The 19830-nt window shown below is 34.9% G+C and overlaps 1 protein-coding gene across 5 annotated transcripts in view; it reads left to right on the top strand.

Moving 5' to 3' along the window:
• LOC123214417 (transcription initiation factor TFIID subunit 1-like) overlaps positions 1 to 16259 on the top strand; it is a 36115-nt gene extending 19856 nt beyond the window's left edge. For all 5 annotated transcript variants that reach the window (XM_044634166.1, XM_044634164.1, XM_044634165.1 and 2 more), the window contains 11 exons: positions 6815 to 7151; positions 8246 to 8455; positions 8621 to 8713; positions 9446 to 9652; positions 9743 to 9949; positions 10806 to 11295; positions 12115 to 12320; positions 12444 to 12560; positions 13814 to 13870; positions 13956 to 15149; positions 15567 to 16259. In XM_044634166.1, coding sequence (XP_044490101.1) covers positions 6815 to 7151; positions 8246 to 8455; positions 8621 to 8713; positions 9446 to 9652; positions 9743 to 9949; positions 10806 to 11295; positions 12115 to 12320; positions 12444 to 12560; positions 13814 to 13870; positions 13956 to 15149; positions 15567 to 15941 — 3493 coding nt within the window. In that variant the 3' untranslated portion in view covers positions 15942 to 16259. The remainder of the gene's footprint in view (positions 1 to 6814; positions 7152 to 8245; positions 8456 to 8620; positions 8714 to 9445; positions 9653 to 9742; positions 9950 to 10805; positions 11296 to 12114; positions 12321 to 12443; positions 12561 to 13813; positions 13871 to 13955; positions 15150 to 15566) is intronic.
• Positions 16260 to 19830: the final 3571 nt, after the last annotated feature.

Raw genomic sequence — 19830 nt, 5'->3', positions numbered from 1 at the left:
TCTTTCCATCTCGAGGACAAGGTGGTTTTCAAAAGGACGAGTAATATTAGAATTTAATAATAATAATAATAATTATAATAATAAATAAATTAATTAAGAGAATATTTGATTTGAATAAAATATTTGAGATTAGGATAAAATTTTAAGATTAAGATAATATTTTTTTTTATTAGGATAAGATATTTGAGATTAACTTAAAATATTTGATTTAGATAAATTTGAATTTTAAAATTAGAATATTGATAGAATAAATAAAAGTAATTGGATTGATGAGAGGGAGGAGAATATTATTATTTGGGTATTTTGGGTAGCTTTTGGTTGATTTGGGAGGGAGGCTATGACATTTCGGAAGGAGCTACCTCTTGTTGTTAGTATTGTTTTATTTTAATATTAATAATATTTGTGTTAGGTCCTTATTAGTGATCAAGTAGTCTTTATGCTTGTCTAACGACGTTTGTACAAAACACATTAAATTTGTATAGGTTAGAATGGCTTATAAAAGTTCTAAGATTAATTTTATTTATGTCACTTTAGATAGCCATATGTACAGGTGGACCTTTCTATGTCTGAAAATTATGTGGGGAACTTACTTCCTGGACAGGTTTTATTATATTAAACTTTATGGAACTTCAGGGGAGATCACAAGAATTTCAATTGTTAGGACAGCTATATGATATTTCTCAAATTAGAGACTGACTTGTAAATAGCATAAAACTTTGAGAAGGTCAATAGAACTTTCCAAAAATCAATGGTAATTGTAGGTTAATGAGCTATTAGTCAATCTAGGAATCAGAATCTTCTAATGTAACTTTGGTATAACTAACAAGCTACTTTGTTGTTTATTTCTCTTTTCTTGGCCTTACTTTTCTTTTCTATTATTTCTTTAGCTTGTAATGTCTCTTTTTTCTGATTAGTTTTTTAATATTTGAAATCTAACAAAGGAAATTGGTGGTAATCTTTCTAACAAGTATAGTACAATCTAGTCCATGAATGTCTATGAATTCTGATATTATGACCTGGATCGTGATTCTAAAGGGTTTTACAGTTCGAAGAACCTAATATGTGTAAAGACACCCTCTCTAGACCAATACATGTAGTAGATGTGCATATGTGGTTTTCATTCTTATATCTGGATTTTGGATGGTTGCTATGTAAAGACCTTGTCATGGTCAAGATAGATGCTCAAGCAATAAAGCCTTGCATATGGGTGCAGTTTCCCCAGGCAGCTTTTTAGAGCTGCACCCAGCAGTAACGTGCGTGTTTCTAGAAATTTCAGGAAACTGTGTTTTTACATCTCTCTTTCTTTTGCGTTTGTATACTTGCAGATAGTGTAATGAAATATGAGATAAAAAGAATTCTGAATTTTTTCTTCTGATTTTTGAATTGATATTACATAGTATTATATAGTAGATTACAAGAGAAAAATCGGAAACTAAATCACTTATAAATCTAGAAAATTATCTAATCCCTCTATTTAAGGGATTTTAAATTAAACTTCCTAATCTAACTTAATCCCTCCATTTAAAGGATTTCAAATTAAACTTCTTAATCTATTTACAGCTCATTACTTCCTAATCTATTTACAGCTCATTACTTCCTAATCTATTTACAACTCAACACTCCCCCTCAAGCTGAGGAATAGATGTCTTCCATTCCCAGCTTGTATACAAGATCATGGAATCTCAAACTGTTCAACCCCTTTGTTAGAACATTAGCTAATTGACATTCTGATGGAACATAGGACATACACACTAATCCTTCCTCCAATTTCTCTTTAATGAAATGTCTATCAATTTCAATATGCTTTGTCCTATCATGTTGTATAGGATTATGAGCAATATTGATAGCTGACTTGTTGTCACAATAGAGTTTCATAGGACCTTCCCATTTAACTCTCAAATCATCTAGGATAATCTTCAGCCAGAGCAGTTCACACAATCCTTGAGCAATAGCCTTGAATTCTGATTCTATAGATGATCTTGCCACCACATTTTGCTTCTTACTCCTCCAAGTTACCAGATTACCTCCAAGGAAGGTACAATACCCTGTAGTTGATTTTCTATCCATTAGAGAACCTGCATAGTCAGTGTTAGTGTAAGCTTCTAAAGCAAGAGTATCGTTCTTCTTGAACAAGATTCCTTTCCCTGGATTGCCTTTCAAGTAATGCAACACCCTGTAAGCAGCTTGAAGATGAGGTTCTCTTGGATCATGCATTAATTGACTGATCACACTCACTAAGTATGCTATGTCTGGCCGAGTGTGAGCAAGGTATATGAGTTTACCGACCAACCTTTGGTACATTCTTTTATCAATAGCTGGTTCCCCTTTAGCTTCTCCCAACTTATGGTTGGGATCCATTGGGGTAGAGATTGGCTTACACCCAATCTTCCCTGTTTCTGTTAATAAATCAGTCCTGTACTTTTGCTGAGATATGAAGATCCCTTGTATGGAATATGTCACCTCAATACCAAGGAAGTATTTTAGTTTCCCTAATTCTTTTATCTCAAACTCTCTTACTAGTCTCTGTTTCAATTCATGCTTCTCTTTCTCATTATTCCCAATTACTATGATGTCATCCACGTAGACTAAAAGAGCAGTCACTCCCCTTACAGCTGAATGCTTAATAAAGAGAGTGTAGTCACCTTGGCTTTGTTTATACCCAGAATCCTTCATGACTTTTGCAAATCTCCCAAACCATGCTCTAGGAAATTGTTTTAATCCATAAAGGGCCTTTCTTAGCTTGCACACCTTGTTACCTGTGTCCCCCTCAAATCCTAATGGGATGTTCATATAGATTTCTTCATCTAAGTTACCATTGAGAAATGGATTCTTAACGTCATATCGTAGGAGTTGCCAATTGAAATGGGTAGCCAATGATAACAAAATTCTCCCAGTATTCATTTTTGCAACTGGAGCAAAGGTCTCCTGATAATCAACACCATAAGTCTGAGTGTACCCTTTGGCCACCAATTGTGCTTTATATCTCTCAAGTGATCCATCAGCCTTGTATTTTAGTGTGAAAATCCACATACAATCAACAATGTTTTTCTCTCTCGGTTTATCAACAATCTCCCATGTTTTATTCTTTTCTAATGCACTCATCTCCTCTCTCATAGCATCCCTCCATTCCCTTTTTGACAATGCCTCAGAAACAGTCTTAGGGATAGATATGATATTTAAGCTTACAATGAACTTTTTGTGGGTTTGTGTCAGGCGCTTAAGAGAGACATAGTGAGATAGTGGATAAAGTGGTCGTTTAGTGCACTCTTTGGTACCTTTTCTAATAGCAATGGGAAGGTCTAGGTCGTTTATTGGGCCAATAGATGTTTCAACAGATTGTGTGTGTAAAGGTGGGTCAGATCTTACCATGATTTCATTCCTAGAGTCTGAGTTGGATTCTTGGACCTGTGTCAGTTCTGGAATGACCTTTTTTCTTGAATACACCTGAGAAAACCTTGGAAAATTGTGAGGGACACTGGTTGGGACAAGAGATGACTTGGGTTTAGTGACAAAATTGGATAACTCAGATGTGATTGACTCAGAGGCAGAATTAGGTGACTCAGATGTGATTGGCCTAGAGGACTCGGGTTCAACAACACTGGTTGGAACATGAGGAAGGTCAAGGGTTTTAAGAGGTTCAAATGACTCACAAGTATTGTCATCTATCATTGAAATCTCCCCCTAAAGAGAGGGTTTGGAGAAAAAAAGGTATATTTTCTATGAAGGTGACATCTGCAGAGATGTAAAATTTTCTGGATGAAGGATTGTAACACTTGTATCCCTTTTTAGTAGATGAGTAACCAAGGAAGACACATTTGATAGCTCGAGGGTCTAGTTTGCCTCTATGTTAGTCGTGGACATGAACAAAGGCAGTGCACCCAAATACCCTAGGTGTGAGGCCATTAAAGGTTCTAAAGTGAGGATAGAAACTATTAAGGATCTCTATAGGACTTTTGTTGTCTAACACTTGTGAGGGAAGTCTATATATCATGTATGTGGCAGTAAGAACGACCTCTCCCAATAGGACTTAGGAACATTTCCTTGAAAGAGTAAAGCTCGGGTGGTATTAAGTAAATGCTCATTTTTCCTTTCAGCTATCCTATTTTGTTGAGGTGTGTTAACACATGATGAATCATGGATAATGCCCTGTGAACGAAAGTAGGGTGACAAAATTTGGTTGAAGTAGTCTCTAGCATTGTCTGTTCTAAAGCTTTTTATTTTAACCCCAAATTGGTTTTGAACCATTGAGTGGAAATTAGGTATAACAATGCTAACATTAGATTTTTGTTTAAGAAGAAAAAGCCATGTAACCTGAGTGTAATCATCAATTAAGGATACAAACCAACGAGCTCCAGAAACATTAGGTATAGTAGAAGGATCCCATATGTCACTATGAATCAAATGGAAAGGATGAGAACTTCTTTTATTGCTAATAGGAAAAGATACACGAGTGTGTTTTGCCAATTCATAAATGTCACAATGAAAGTCTAAAATATCTAATCCTTAGAACAAATGAGGAAACATGACTTTTAAAATCCTAAAAGATGGATGACCTAGGCGTAGGTGATACAACTAAACGGTATCTTTATTCAAGGAACTAAGAAAAGATAAAGACAAATTACTCCTACCCATTTGAGATGATTCAAGGTAGTAAAGGCTGCTTCTTTCCTTAGCAAGTCCAATCCTCCTCCCCAAGCCCTGATCCTGAAAAACACAATAAGAAGAGAAAAAAATAGCATAACATTTAAGATCATGGGTAAGCTTTTGAACAGAAACAAGGTTGGTTGACAGTTTTGGTACATGAAGGACATCTTTAAGTATAAGGGTAGGTGTGATATGTATATCTTCGAACCCTGTAACAGTAGTTAAAGAACCACTGGCCATTACAATTTTTCTATTACTTGGGCATGGGGTATAAGTGTGGTAGAGTTGAGATGTGGGGGTCATATGGTCTGTGGCACCAGAGTCTATTATTCAAGAGTTGGTATAAAATTTATTTGAGGCATTCATGCAAAGAGGAAATGAAGGTTTACCTGAAAGAGCCAAAGAACAAGCTCCAGAAGGCTTCTCAAGAGACCCCAACAAACTTCTTAGTTTCTCAATTTCTTCACTGTTGAACCCCTCTGTTGTAGAATTTTCTTCAATTTTTGGTTGCTCTGCCATGTGTGCTTGAGGTCTCTGCTGCTCCATGGTTTCCCCACTCTCGGCTTGGTGGCTTACCATTCAACTTCCAACATTTATCTTTTGTGTGCCTTGGTTTCTTGCAATGGGTGCACCAGAGATTGTCCTTGTTCTCCTTCCATTGGTTTTCTCTCTCCGGGTATTTAGGCAGATCACTCTTTCCTTTCTCTTGATGATCTGTTTTTGCTACTAAGGTTGACCCTTCCACAGTTTGTGATTTAAGCATAACACTCCTTCGGCTTTCTTTTGCTCGAATCAATCAAATTGTCTCTTTTAGAGATGGTGTGTCCTCTTTGCCAAGGATTTGTAACCTGACTTGATCAAATTCAGGATTCAATCCAGCCAAAAAATCATAGACACGGTCTTTTTCAATGAAGCTCTTCAAGATGGCAGCATCCTCAAGGCATTTCATTTCGAAAACTCGGTAATGATCGAGTTCTTGCCACAGATTTTGTAGTAGGTTTGCATTCTCTATAACAGATTTGTCTCCTTGCTTAGTAGCTGTAGTTTTGACCTTGATATCATACACTGGAGCAGCATCACGAGCCTTCCAATATGTGCGGCGAATGAAGTCCCAAATTTCCCTTGCTGTAGCAAAAAACATACATGTCTCACTAATCATGGGATCCATGGAATCCCATAGCCAGGACATAATCATGGAATCCTCCTCATCTAATGCTTCAAACGTTGGGTCATCCTTTGTTGGCCCTGTTCCAAGAAGGTGGTTAAGTCTTCCTTTGCCCTTTAGGTATGTGCGGACAAATTAAGACCATTTGAGGTAGTTCTTCCCATTGAGCCTATAAGAGGCCCGAATATTCTGTAAATCTCCAATTTTTTGAACATAATTAGATTCTTCGGATGGGTTAGACTTGCTAGAGACAGTGATTTCGGAGGCTGACATGGTGAAAAAAAAATTCACAGTAATTAAGGTTGCCCAAACAGGAATTAGAGAAGAAAAATCAGGAGGAATAATAGCAATGAAGGCTGCTTGAAGAAGAAAAAAAAGAAAATCTCAAAAAAACCTTAGTGCTTTGATACCATGTAAAGAAATATGAGATAAAAAGAATTCTGAATTTTTTCTTCTGATTTTTGAATTGATATTACATAGTATTATATAGTAGATTACAAGAGAAAAATAGGAAACTAAGTTATTTCTAAATCTGAAAAATTGTCTGATCCCTCTATTCAAGGGATTTTAAATTAAACTTCCTAATCTAACTTAATCCCTCCGTTTAAGGGATTTCAAATTAAACTTTCTAATCTATTTACAGCTCATTTACAACTCAACAGATAGGTTTGTAACTCAGAAAGCTATTTCTGTCAACCATTGCTTCCAGCTCAAAATACATAGTCTGTGAAAGGGGAAGAGAGTAAATTATGATAAAACATAAGCAAACGTAATCATGGTTGCTTCATATCCATTAGAAATTATTGCTTGAGTTATATAATTGTTTGATATTAAACCTTATGTCCTGGAATTTTAGAGAGGAAAGAGGAAGGCTTATTGTTCATTTATAATGTAATACTATCGCACTACTGAACTAGCTAGCTGTCTTTTGGTTTTGATTGCGATAAACCATCTTTGTTCTGAGATAGAGTTTCAGAGAGAACTTCAATATATTTGTCTCTGCAGGTATTGTGAGGAAAGGCCTTTACTGCTGAGCAATGCAGGAATGGGAGCTAATCTGTGCACTTATTATCGAAAATCAGCCCCAGGCGATCAAGCTAGCACCCTATTGTGCAAAGGAAACAGCAGCTTGGGAAATGTTCTGACACTGGAACCTGGTGATAAATCTCCCTTCCTTGGAGAAATAAAAGCTGGTTGTAGTCAGTCTTCTCTTGAAACAAACCTGTATAGGGCACCCATATTTCCCCATAAGGTGCCATCAACTGATTTTTTGTTGGTCCGATCTGCAAAGGGAAAGATTTCCATAAGACGTATAGACAAGATAGCTGTTGTCGGCCAACAGGTTTGTATAGCTTTTGTCTTGTGGATAATTCCCTGTATGGCTATATCCTCGTGAATTTTATTGTGATTGAGAAGTTTATCACAAGGTGTGCTATTTAGTCTACAATATATAAGACAGAACAAAATAAAGAAGTACATGTCCTCTCAATTGGTGAATTCTGAGTTGATTTGAACACATTATGTCAAGATAAACTCCCAACTGATGATAATTTCCAGTAGTAAATAATTGTAATTCAACTAACATTATTGGTGGCAAATGCTGAATTTGAGGGAGGGAAACTTTATGTACACATAGACAAGATGCTCTAGTTAAACAGAAAGAATGATGCCAAGATCATAATATCTCCCCTGAATACAGAACTGCAACAAGGGCTTTCTTAAATGGCCCTACAAAAGCAAAGACCAAAATGATCCCCTCTGCCTTTCGATGGCTGGCACAAAAACACATTTCAAATTTTAAAAATCTGCTTTCCAATTAGGATGATCGTAGAAACAAATAATTCTCAGAAAAGCAACTACTGACATAAATTACTGAGTTACAATTTTGTTCAACTTTTCAAGTAATATGTCAAAATGTAAATAAAACCCTATGTATTTGAATATTCATCTACCTATTTGTGATGTAACCAAATTTTTGAAGTGGGTACCTCATGTAGTTTTGACTTGGTCATGGTTTATATAGATTGACTTGTATCTATGAATGTGCACCTCCAACAATTGGCTATCCATACTGTAATAAGTGTTTCTTTATTTTTTCTTTGAAAAATTTTCCAGAAAGTAAGAGTCATTTTTGATATTTTTTTTTTGGTAAGTAGTCGTGTTTGATATTGCTATCTTATTATTTGTGAGAATCTATCTATACAATGTTCCACTTTGCATGGTTTTTTTTTTTTTTTTTGGGTCTCATTAACTGTTTCAGTCTGAAACAATAATTGAAACACTGTACCATTGCCTTTTCTATTTTGTTAAAAGCTTATTTATTTATTTCCTTCATTGAATATTATTGCCATTTATTATGCGGCTTTGTCAAATTTAGTCTAGAAATGAAACTTTTATAGCACTAAAATTATTATTTATGTTGATTGTCATTGTCAGGAGCCTCTTATGGAGGTAATGTCCCCTTCATCGAAGAATCTTCAAACTTATGGCATAAATAGGTTGTTGGTATATGTGTATCGTGAGTTTTCTGCTGCTGCAAAGCGTGGGTTGCTTCCTTGCATTGGGGTGGAAGAGTTGTTTGCACAGTTTCCTAATGTTTCCGAAGCAATTATTAGGAAGAAGATGAAAGACTGTGCCTTTTTGCGGGTAATCTTGCATTTATATCTATTATTAGTATTTGTAACTTGTGTAATTTTTCAATTGCTTGAGTTTGTCTTTGTGATTTGATGGATTATTGTTTATGTTAACTTATATTTTTCTGTTGGATTTATCTGCTAACCTGTTTGCTTTATCTGCATATGCAACCTACAGAGGGATGGTAGGGGAAAGCAGGTCTGGTCCATGAAGCGCACATTCCAAATTCCATCTGAGGGTGATTTGCGTAAATTGGTGTCTCCAGAGCATGTGAGTTCACCATATGCCAGATGCCCTTGTTTCTTTGCTGATGATAGCCATGATAATGATAGAACTATTATGTGAAGTTTAATGAAGTTGGAAATTTTTTCTTCATTTAAAAATTGATGGAAAAATTTTGGGGATTCCATGATGAGAAAAGTCTTACAGAAAATTTTTATTGGTATGACCAAATTATTAAATTATCACCATTTGCATTAAATGAAATTGGTTCCTCCTTTGTGGCTAATTATTGCCATTGCCTCTAATGTCTATAAATGGAATGCTAGACTTTGGCATCTCCAAATGCTTTGTGTTGGACTAGTTTCGAATTTTTTTTTCTCAGTTCTTATATCTTTCCTGTACATAGCTAGGAGAGCTTCAGAGCATCTGAAACATTCATGCTGTTGTTTTAAGTGTGGATCTGTGAAGATACTGTAGCCACAAAGAAGCTGAGAAATATTAGTTGCCATGAATCTTTTCAATTCAGGCATGGCTACTATATTGTATCTGATATATATTAGAAAATATCTGAGGAAAACATTGAAAAGCGGCTCTCTTGTTGATTATCATCCTGAAAATAGTTGTGTAAATAATTAGCAGTGACCAATGAGATGATGATTTTTGATTCAACTTAGAAAAAGAGGCAAACCAGTTAGAAGTATTGTGCTTCTTCTGCTTATAATTTTATATAGTTTACTCATTATGCTCTTTTCATCTCCCTCTTTTTCCTTTTTGCCGTAGGTCTGTGCCTATGAAAGTATGCTGGCTGGCCTGTACCGGCTCAAACATTCAGGAATCACACAGTTAACTCTTCCTGCCAGCATCTCGTCTGCGATGAATCAACTTCCTGATGAAGCAATTGCTCTGGCTGCTGCATCACACATTGAAAGGGAACTATTGATAACTCCATGGAACCTGAGTAGCAATTTTGTTGCCTGTACAAACCAGGTAAACTTTTCTTTCTGGTTGATGAAAATTTGTCAGCCCAGTTGTAGGTTTATAGTTTTGTGATTCATCTTGTACTACTTGTTTATTCAGGACAGAGAAAATATTGAGCGTTTGGAAATAACTGGTGTTGGTGATCCATCTGGTCGGGGTCTAGGATTTAGCTATGTCCGTGCAACTCCAAAGGCACCAATGTCAAGTGCAACGGTGAAGAAAAAAGCTGCTGCTAGTCGGGGAGGCACCACTGTTACTGGAACAGATGCTGATCTTCGTAGATTGAGCATGGAGGCTGCCCGAGAGGTGTGTTATTAATCTTACTAAGATTACCATAGTATTTACTCAGAAGTCGTGTGTAAGGACATATCATAGCTTCAAAAATTCTTCTTATATTATATTTTTTTGCCAGCAAGTTTCTTCAATGACCCTTGTCAAAGCACTGGCCCTAGTTTGTATCTGCAGACTAAACGAGGTTTAGCAACATAAGGGCAGATGAGTTTAGTAAGAAGTTAGACAAGTGACCTGACATCAATCTCCTTCATTAGGATCTAGGGGTTTTGTTGGCCAACTGATGTCTACTCTTTAATGAGTTATTTACTCTTCCCCTAGACCATTCAAAATAAATAAATAAATATGAAAAGTACAAGTTTTAATAGTTGCCTAAGTTCCTTCTTATTGAACTTGAGGTCATCGGATATGTGCTGTGTGGTGAAAGTTTATTGTATGAATGGCCCCTGCTTTATATGTTGGATCCCTTGGGTTTCTCTTAGCTAGAATAGATTGGGTTTGAATTGTTCAATGTGATAAAGGATATCTGAGGACTGAGTAGCCTTTAGGTTCTTGGGAAGAATGTAGAAAAGGGAAGCACATAATAATAACCTTAAGCTTTTCTTGTAACCAGTGCAGTTCCTTTATTTATTTTACTGCCGATTGAAGGAGAAAAGGTTAAGATTGTAAAGCGTCAGCTGAAATATACCAACATTTTTTTAAATGTTTTCCCCTTATCTCATATGATCAAAATCTATTTCATAATAATAGCAGCTTGAACAATTCAGTCTCCCTTCAATGCAATTGGCTGGAGAAGAGATTCATTTTAAGAACTTAATAAAAATGGTGGCAGTGTTGTTTATATGGTTTTTAACTGCTCACTTATTTTTAGGTCCTTCTCAAGTTCAATGTTCCAGAGGAAGTGATTGCAAAACAGACCAGATGGCATCGAATTGCTATGATACGTAAGCTTTCAAGTGAGCAAGCGGCATCCGGGGTCCAGGTTGATCCAACAACTATCAGCAAGTATGCACGTGGCCAGCGAATGTCCTTTCTTCAGCTGCAGCAACAGACAAGAGGAAAGTGCCAAGAAATTTGGGATCGACAAGTTCAGTCTCTTTCAGCTGGTGATGATGATGACAATGGAAGTGACTCTGAAGCAAATAGTGATTTGGATTCCTTTGCTGGGGACCTAGAAAATTTGCTTGATGCAGAGGAGTTTGAAGAAGAAGGGGAAGAGAATAACTATGAATCAAAGCATGAAAAAGCAGAAGGTGTTAAGGGGCTCAAAATGCGAAGGCGTCCATTCCAAGCACAGGTGGAAGAGGAAATTGAAGATGAAGCAGCTGAAGCAGCAGAATTATGCAGGTTGCTCATGGATGGTATGATTTGTTGGGTTTCTAAATGCTTATTCTCTGCACTTATGATGAAAATTTCGTTATTGAAGTTTTGTTGTCTAAGCATTTATTCATATAAAGATACAGGTATTTGGGTGGGACTAAAGTAAATAAATTTTGGTGGATATTGTTATAGTCTTGGATCTTCATTTGTTCATGCTCTAGATTTTGTCTTTTTTTTTTTTTTTCAGTTCTTTCGCACAGGTTCATGATACTCTTTGTAAAGCTTAAGGCCCTTTTTAGGTGGGTTATTTTGTAGTGGTGGATCAGAGAAGCATAATATATATATATATCAGTGATCTGTTTGTTTTCCTAGTCTGTACTGTTGGACACTCTTTCGATACTTCGAAAGTAGTGGACGTGTTCATGTTTAATATATTTTGGGCATTAATATTGAAAATTTAACCAAAGCTATTTGTTTACCTGCCTGATTTAGGTAAAAATGAACTCCTAAACAATGCCTAAGGTGAATTGCATTTGCAGTTCTTGGCCCTTAATTATATTTGTATATTTGCTATTGGCAAAAATTCTCTGGTGAATGGAATTCTTGTCATCTGAGTTTTTAACTAATTTATTGAATGATGACCCTAAGGTTTAGCAAATCTCTTGAGCTAATATGGGGGTTTTCCAGCATTTGTCTGTCCTGTCTATAAAATTTATTCCCTCTTAGATGATCTAAGGTAAATCTTCTGTTTAATTGAACAATTAACTAACTAGTTTATATCCTAGGTGACAGTATTATTGAGAGAATATTGTAATAGTAATGTCTAATGTCTTATGATTAATCATACAATTGTTTTGCAGATGATGAGTCTGATCAGAAGAAAAAGAAGAAGAAAACAAAAGCTGTGGCAGAGGAAATTGGAGTTGCTCCTGCCAAGAAATCTGTTTCTGGCCTTGAGATGGTTGAACGGGCTAAGAAGCCGAATAAAATAATCAAGCAAATTATTAATACGGTCAAACCAAATGGATCCTATACTGCAAACGAGAATATTAGAGATCCAAAAGAGGTGAGTAAAATCTGTTTTTTCATTTAATTTATTAATGGTTTCTCTGGTTCATTGCAATTTTCTCTTGCTGCATGGGAAGGTACCTTTGGCAGTACTAGTAATTTCATTATCTTTTGATGGCAGGAGGAGAGGTTGATTATGAAAAGAACCATGTCTGGAAAGATGAAAACAATGAAAAAGAATGGTGTTGCACCAGTTGGCCAACTCAAAAAACTCAAAATATTGGGAGATAATGTGAAGGCAAGTGTTGCATCAGTAATCTTTTTCCTGGATTTTTAGCCCTATTTTAAAACAATACAAATACTGCTACAAATGTTGCACACGTCTTGTCACATGTCTGTTCTCCACTTCATACATTTTGTGGAGTATCCTTTGTGTTAGGATTATAATAATTCTCAGTGTTTTTTGGAAATTTGATTGGTGGCTGGGGATCGTAAAATTGAATATGGGAGCACAGACACAGGAAGCTGCTAATTTTCACATAGCAAATGCTTCCTATTTGGATTTTAGGTTCTATTCTATGTTATCATGCTAGCTGGTCCCTTGTGATACTAAAGGGCCTGAAGTTGTACGCAGGACTGGCATATTGGTGTATCTGCAACTCAGGCATGCTTCTAGTATTTAACAATCCTTATTGAGAATGATAATGACCCATTAATTCTGTGTTAAATTACTAGTGCATGGTTCCGCTAGAAATTACATGTAAGAGCTATCCAATGTTGTCCTTTTGTTACAGTATAGTCAAATTATGGGAATTGGTTGATAGCATTATTGAAGATTTAGTAAAACATTGAACTGATCTTTGCTAGACTGCATTTCATATGTCAGCTAATCATGAGATGGCATGTTCTGCTCCAATGGTGTTATTTTATAAACAGTGATGACCAACAATAGTTTACCCTGAGAAACATAAACATATGTACTAGGAAAGTATACTTTCAACCTGGGTTGTAGTTTTCTGGGCTGCCTCCACGTTAGCAGGTTGTCATTCTTGTGTTTTAAAATATACTCCACTAGTATGTTAGATTTCCTATATTTGTTACTGTATACATCAGTATTCTTATATCAAAATTAAAGACTTACCCTTTGACAACCTTATCAAGCCTTTAGCGAAATAAAAACCCTAAGAAAATTTGGATTATTGATATATCATACTCTGTATATGATCCCTTGAGTTGAATTCATATTTGTCATATTAGTTATGAGATCATGGTTCTACAGTCTTTCATACAGATGTGGAAATTACGGGCAGGATTGTTTTGTTTGGATAGTCACCTGACACCCTTGGGTATAATAGCTAAATACTTAAAATTACATGTACCGTAGAACTGTTACTATTGATTGCTAGATATACATATTTGGGTGGTTGGAAATAGATTTTCTCTTGTTACAAGCTTTTTCCTGTGGAGATAATCAGTTTCTTTTCTTTTCTCTTTTTCCTTTGCTTTATTCTGTTCATAATGACCTAAACTGCGTACACTTACTCTAAATAGATGTATAAGGAGAAGAAGTCATCAAGGGAGAGTTTTGTCTGTGGAGCTTGCGGTCAGGTTAGACTTTCTTTAAATTAGCATAGAGTTTATTTATTCTTTAGAATATGTTATCAAGTTGATTGTATACCTTTTGATGAATCAGTTTGGACACATGAGGACCAACAAAAACTGTCCTAAGTATCGGGCAGATCCAGATACACAGCTTGAAACTGCAGATTCTGAAAAAGCTTCTGCCAAATCCAGCTCTCTGGATCCTTCAAGTCAGTCTCTACCAAAAAATCTTAAAAAGAAGCTCATATCCAAAAGTGCTACAAAAATTGCTGTTGTTGATGCTTCTGAGGATGAGAAATCTAGTTCAAAGGCGAAAGTTGTCCCTGTGAAATTCAAATGTGGCTCCAATGATAAGCTTTCAGATAAACTTGCTTTTTTACCCATGCCAACTTCTGACCAACAGGTTACTTCTGATGTTGAAACTGCAAACAAGTCTGTTGCTAAGGTCAATAGAATAAAAATTTCTAATAAGCTAAAAGCTGAAGAAATGCAGGCTGAGATTCATAAACCCTCTATTGTAATACGGCCTCCAGCAGATACAGAAAGAGTTCAAGTTGATTTGCATAAGCCCTCAATTGTCATACGACCTCCAACAAATATTGACAGAGAACTAGAATCCCAGAAGCCCTCTATTGTCATTAGAGCCCCAGTTAATACAGATAGAGAACAAGTTGAATCTCATAGGCCTTCTATTGTGATACGTCCACCTGCAGAGAAAGATAGAGAGCTGCCCCAAAAGAAAATTGTTATCAAACAACCGAAAGAAGTTATTGATCTGGACCTCTTCAGTCAGGATGGAGCCACTCATATCGAGTACAGGAAAACTAAAAAAATAGTTGAATTGTCAAGTTTTGAGAAGCGTGGGAAGCAGGTAAACACACAGTTGATTCATGGGTCATCGAAAAAGAAAGTTCAAGAGGAGAGGAGATGGTGGGAAGAGGAAGAGAAGAGGAGAAATGCTGCAAGGTTGAGAGAAGAGAGGGCAAGGAGGCTTTATGAGGAGGAAATGAGAGTGCAAGAAGAGCGAGAAAGGTTTGCTGAGCTCAAAAAATATGAAGAATCCATCAGAAGGGAGAGAGAGGAAGAAGAGCGCCAAAAAGCAAAGAAGAAGAAAAAAAAGAAGAAGCTAGAATTAGGAGATGATTATTTAGAGGATTATAGGGCAAAAAGAAATGACAGACGAATACCAGAAAGAGACCGCAGTGCAAAGAGAAGACCTGTTTCTGATTTGGGAAAATATGGTGCAGATTCAGGGCCTCCAACAAAGCGGCGTAGAGGTTTGGAGGTACTCCACTCATTCTTAACTTTTTACCTACAGCTACATGTAGATTTTGATTTATCAAATAATTCTAAATTGAGGTCCGTGTGAATCAGATCAACAAATTTAATTCTAGTCAAAAACCTTAAGTTATTTGACTGACATCTCAATTTCAGCAATGGTTTCATTAGATGCCCCTTTATTGCCACTGCTAGTAAGATGTCCAACCATACTGTAGTTAGTTTCCTTAGTATTCTCAATGAGGAGAAGCTGAGCTGGGTGGACCGATTGTTGAGGGAAAACTGTTAACATGAATTGTTTTCAGATGCAGGCTTGCCTTTTTTCCTTTGCTGGTTTCAAGAATACTAGACATACAGAGAGAACAGATTTTTAAATGCCTTCTTGGCTCGTTTGTTTAAGTTTTCTCACTGATTTACCTTGCAGGTTGGTCTGTCAAACATATTAGAACGCATTGTGGAGACTCTCAGAGAAAATACTGAGGTATCATATCTTTTCCTAAAACCTGTGTCAAAGAAAGACGCTCCTGATTACCTTGATATTGTGGAACGTCCCATGGACTTGTCGACAATAAGGGATAAGGTAAGGAGGATGGAGTACAAGCACCACGAGGAATTCAGACATGACGTGTGGCAAATTGCCATGAATGCCCACCTTTACAATGATGGGCGCAACCCTGGTATTCCTCCTCTAGCTGATCAGCTTTTAGAACTTTGTGACTTCTTGCTGGATGAGTATGGTGCCAAACTTGCTGAAGTTGAAGCTGACATTGAATCTCAGAATTTTTTGAGTAAAGGCTGATGTTAGAGAACAATCATTTATCTGATTGAAGCGAAAATCGTAGAGCGTTTTGTTATACTTTCTTTTGGGGGGAATTTCCAGGTTTGTAAGTGGCCTGACAAATAAATGGTTGGTGGCATCCCCTTCGGTGTACATTAAGTTATGGTATAACTGTAAATAAAATTGTAGTATCCTGCTCATGTTCAGGAAATTGTGGCCCATTGAAGCGTGGTAGGCCCTTGTATCGTCCGACTGTGGTGCATTTCCTTTTTTCACGAATAGATTGCAAAAAAGATCTGTGTATACGTGTGGACAAGCTCAAGGCTTATTTAGGAGTTTGCATGGTTTGGTTTTATTTAGTTTAAAATAATTTTCAAATCAAGTTAAAAAAAATGGGTTTGCAAAATCTCAAATCAAGCCAAATTATTTGTGTTTTAAATCAAACGTAACCAAATTTAAAAATTATGGTTTGATATAATTTGGTTAATAGTTGTGATTAGAGGTGTCTATGGGTTTGATTAGCTTTGGTATAGCTCATTAGAGTTAAGGTTTATTACGATAGTGGCCTTTGGGTTGGGTTGGGTTGTTCACGGGATGAATAGGACCCATGGTATGACCTAATATACAAGAGGTTGGATTGGTGTTTAAATGAACGCCTATTAATTAATTAATTATTTTAATGTTTTGTTAATAGTATCAGTTTGGGTTGGTCCATTGGCCTTGTGTTTAGGCCTACGACTTGGCACATTACAGTATGGGTCGGGGCATTTTCTTAGACTTCGGTTTGATCCAATTGACATATTTAGTTTTGATGTATACAAACAATTATACTATTATCAACCAAAAAAAAAAAAAAAACTATATTATTAATTACAATTTTAACATTTCATTTATATTTATAAAGTTTTCTGAATTTTAATTATCTTTATTGTTAATGTAATTTTAAAATTTTTTTACTAATTTTACAAAGAGTAATGTTATGTGTACATAATGTGTATAACTTTGTGCATAAACAATAATATGATACTATATAATTGAATAGTTTTAAATTAAAAATAAAATAACAGTTAATATATAATAATATTTAATTGTTTGTACATGTAGTTTTATTATTTTATAAAACTTTATATGGAAAATACAAAATGAGAACTTGTTCAACATTTTTATCAAAATGAAACGCCTTACGAAGAACTCTTTTCATCCATTTTTAGAATAAAATTTCATTCAACAAAGAAAGAGTATAGGCAAGAAACTGGGAACAAGCAAAAAAACCATAAAAAGAGAATGAACAGATTCACAACCAAGAAAAGAGAAGAAAAGCATCAATAATTACTACATTTAAATCATTTAAATGAAATCTGATATATTTAAACTACCATCTAATATTTCTCTGATCATGATTTGCAAGCTCTGATGAAGGTTCCTTAACCTTGGTATGAGTTATAACATGAAAAATTAAATCCAATGTATATAAATTCTTTAGCTTTATATATAGAAAACTGAAAAGCAAATTATAAATACAATGAAATATAAATAAGAGTGGATAATGTGATTACTGCAAAAAAAATTTAGTGTACAACTGTGATGTCAGTGGATTCCCTCGATTCAAAAAAAGCCAGATTAATTAATGGCACAAAAAGGTCATCATCATCAATTTCATCATCTAAAGTGAAAAACAATTATAAATTTTTAATATCTTATAGCATTAAAAATCACAATATCTTAAGAATAGAAAATAACAAAATATTTGAAATATTATGTTAACATGTTACCTTTAAATTCATATCCACACAACTAAGTTTGAGTGCATATTAAAGATTCTACATTATCTGGTTGAAGTGAGCTTTGACATTTATTGAGCACCTTGCTACCAATGTTAAAAGGGGACCCTAAACAACAACTATTATTGGTATACTTATGATATCACAAACCAACATAACAATCATGACAAGTATCGGATAATAATCATGATATTTATATTGCAATACTTAATGCGATCAAACCTCCACTCTACCAAGTGAAGGCCTAATTCTAACTTCTTAGTAGAAGTAGCTGTAAACTAACACTTATAGTAGTCGAATTCCTACACCATTTAAATATAAAAATTTGAATTGCAATATACATATACATATATATATATATATTAATAATCAATATATTATTAATTATAAGAATATAAAAAAGCATAATGACTTACACATATATTATCTCTAAGACTATTGGGACTAGTAGTTGCAACTGATGGGGTGGTGGAAACTTCTTTACAAAATTGAACCTCATAAACTTAAAATAGCACATACAATTCTTGATTGACAACCTCCAATTTTCTTTGTGCAATAATTAGGTCATAAACCTTTTTATATCAAAACTACACAAACTCAAACTTGAAATAAGGGTTATGAACAACTGTAATAGCTAGTACAATATTGTATTCATTTGTGTTGCCATGTTACTAATAACTTTATCCTTACTCCCTATCTCTTTCATTCAAATGAAACTGAATTTTTCATAAATTTTGAAGATAGTGGGATATTTGGTACCTAAAAAAAGAGTTGTTACATCACAAAATGGCTTCAAAAATTTGCATATCCTTATCCCTTTTCACATTCTTCATTTGATGAACAATAAGTATAAGCAGGCTCTATCAAAGACAAATGAACAAACACATGACGATACAATAAAACATTTTCAAGTATTAAAAAGGTTGAATTCTATCTAATGGGAACATCCATTCTCAATCCTTTTACACTAGTTACACTAATTTCTTGAGCAAGTTCTCTAAATTTAATTCTTTTACCCTCACTTCTTTTGATATATTTTACACTTTCTTGAATCATATGTAAAACCATAATAGCAACTTTTAACCCCTTTTGAGCAATAAGATTCAATATATGTGTACACTATCACATTCACATAACCATAAATTTGCAGACAAATTTACCCTTTAAAATTTCTTCCATCTTATCATTATTACTTGCATTGTCCAAAGTAAAAGAGAATTTTCTTTTCAATTCCCCATTCTTTTAATAAATCAAATAATTTCTCAGACAAAACATCCTTGATTGTGGAGATGAAATATGACAAAAATTGAGAATTTTACTTTGTAACAACTAATTCTCATCTATGTAATGAGTGGTTAAATTAATATATACCTTTTAGTTGTATAAAAAGTCCATATATTAGAAGTTAAACATATCCTATTAGAAACCTTTTTTAAAACATGTTTAATCTTTTCTTCTTATATATTTTTAAGCCGTCTACCTTAATAGTGTTTCTTGTGTAAGACTTACTATTAGGATTCAAATTGTTAAACACATCCCTAATTCCTTACTATTGAAAATGCTCCACTATTGAAAATGAATAATTATGTTTAATAGTTCCCACTACCATTTTCTCACCATAAGTCTTTTGACAAATCCTTTTAGTTCGCAATTTATTTTCATAATCCAACATTAATTGATGTGCACTAGTGTTGACACTTTTAGGACAATTTTCCATATAACACTTCAAATTTTTAGTCCCATGCAAGGAACTACCATATGTATAAGATTTATTGCAATATATACCCCTTGCCCTTTCACTCCCTTTCTTATCAAAATATGTTTCAGTTGTTTCCAAACATCAAAACTTTTACGTTTACTTTTAGTTCTAGAAGTAACATTACTATTGATAGGAGGTTTTATTTTTGTATTTGAAGATTGGGACTTCTCTATGTGCATATCCTATCTATACATGATTTTCCGGCCTGAACAAAGTGAAAAAATTGACACAAATTTTCGGATTATCCTCCCTAGGGAATTAAACTCATCTGAGAAGCTGCAATTCTACTGATTGAGGCACTTTAGTCTCAAGGTCTTATCGGTTCAATTAACTTCTACCATGACTGCAACCGCAAGTAAGGCAATTGGAA

This window comes from Mangifera indica, chromosome 4 (assembly GCF_011075055.1).
Source record: "Mangifera indica cultivar Alphonso chromosome 4, CATAS_Mindica_2.1, whole genome shotgun sequence".
NCBI lineage: Eukaryota > Viridiplantae > Streptophyta > Magnoliopsida > Sapindales > Anacardiaceae > Mangifera > Mangifera indica.
The sequence above is the reverse complement of the archived record's forward strand: the minus strand, read 5'-3'. Positions and strand labels throughout refer to the sequence as shown.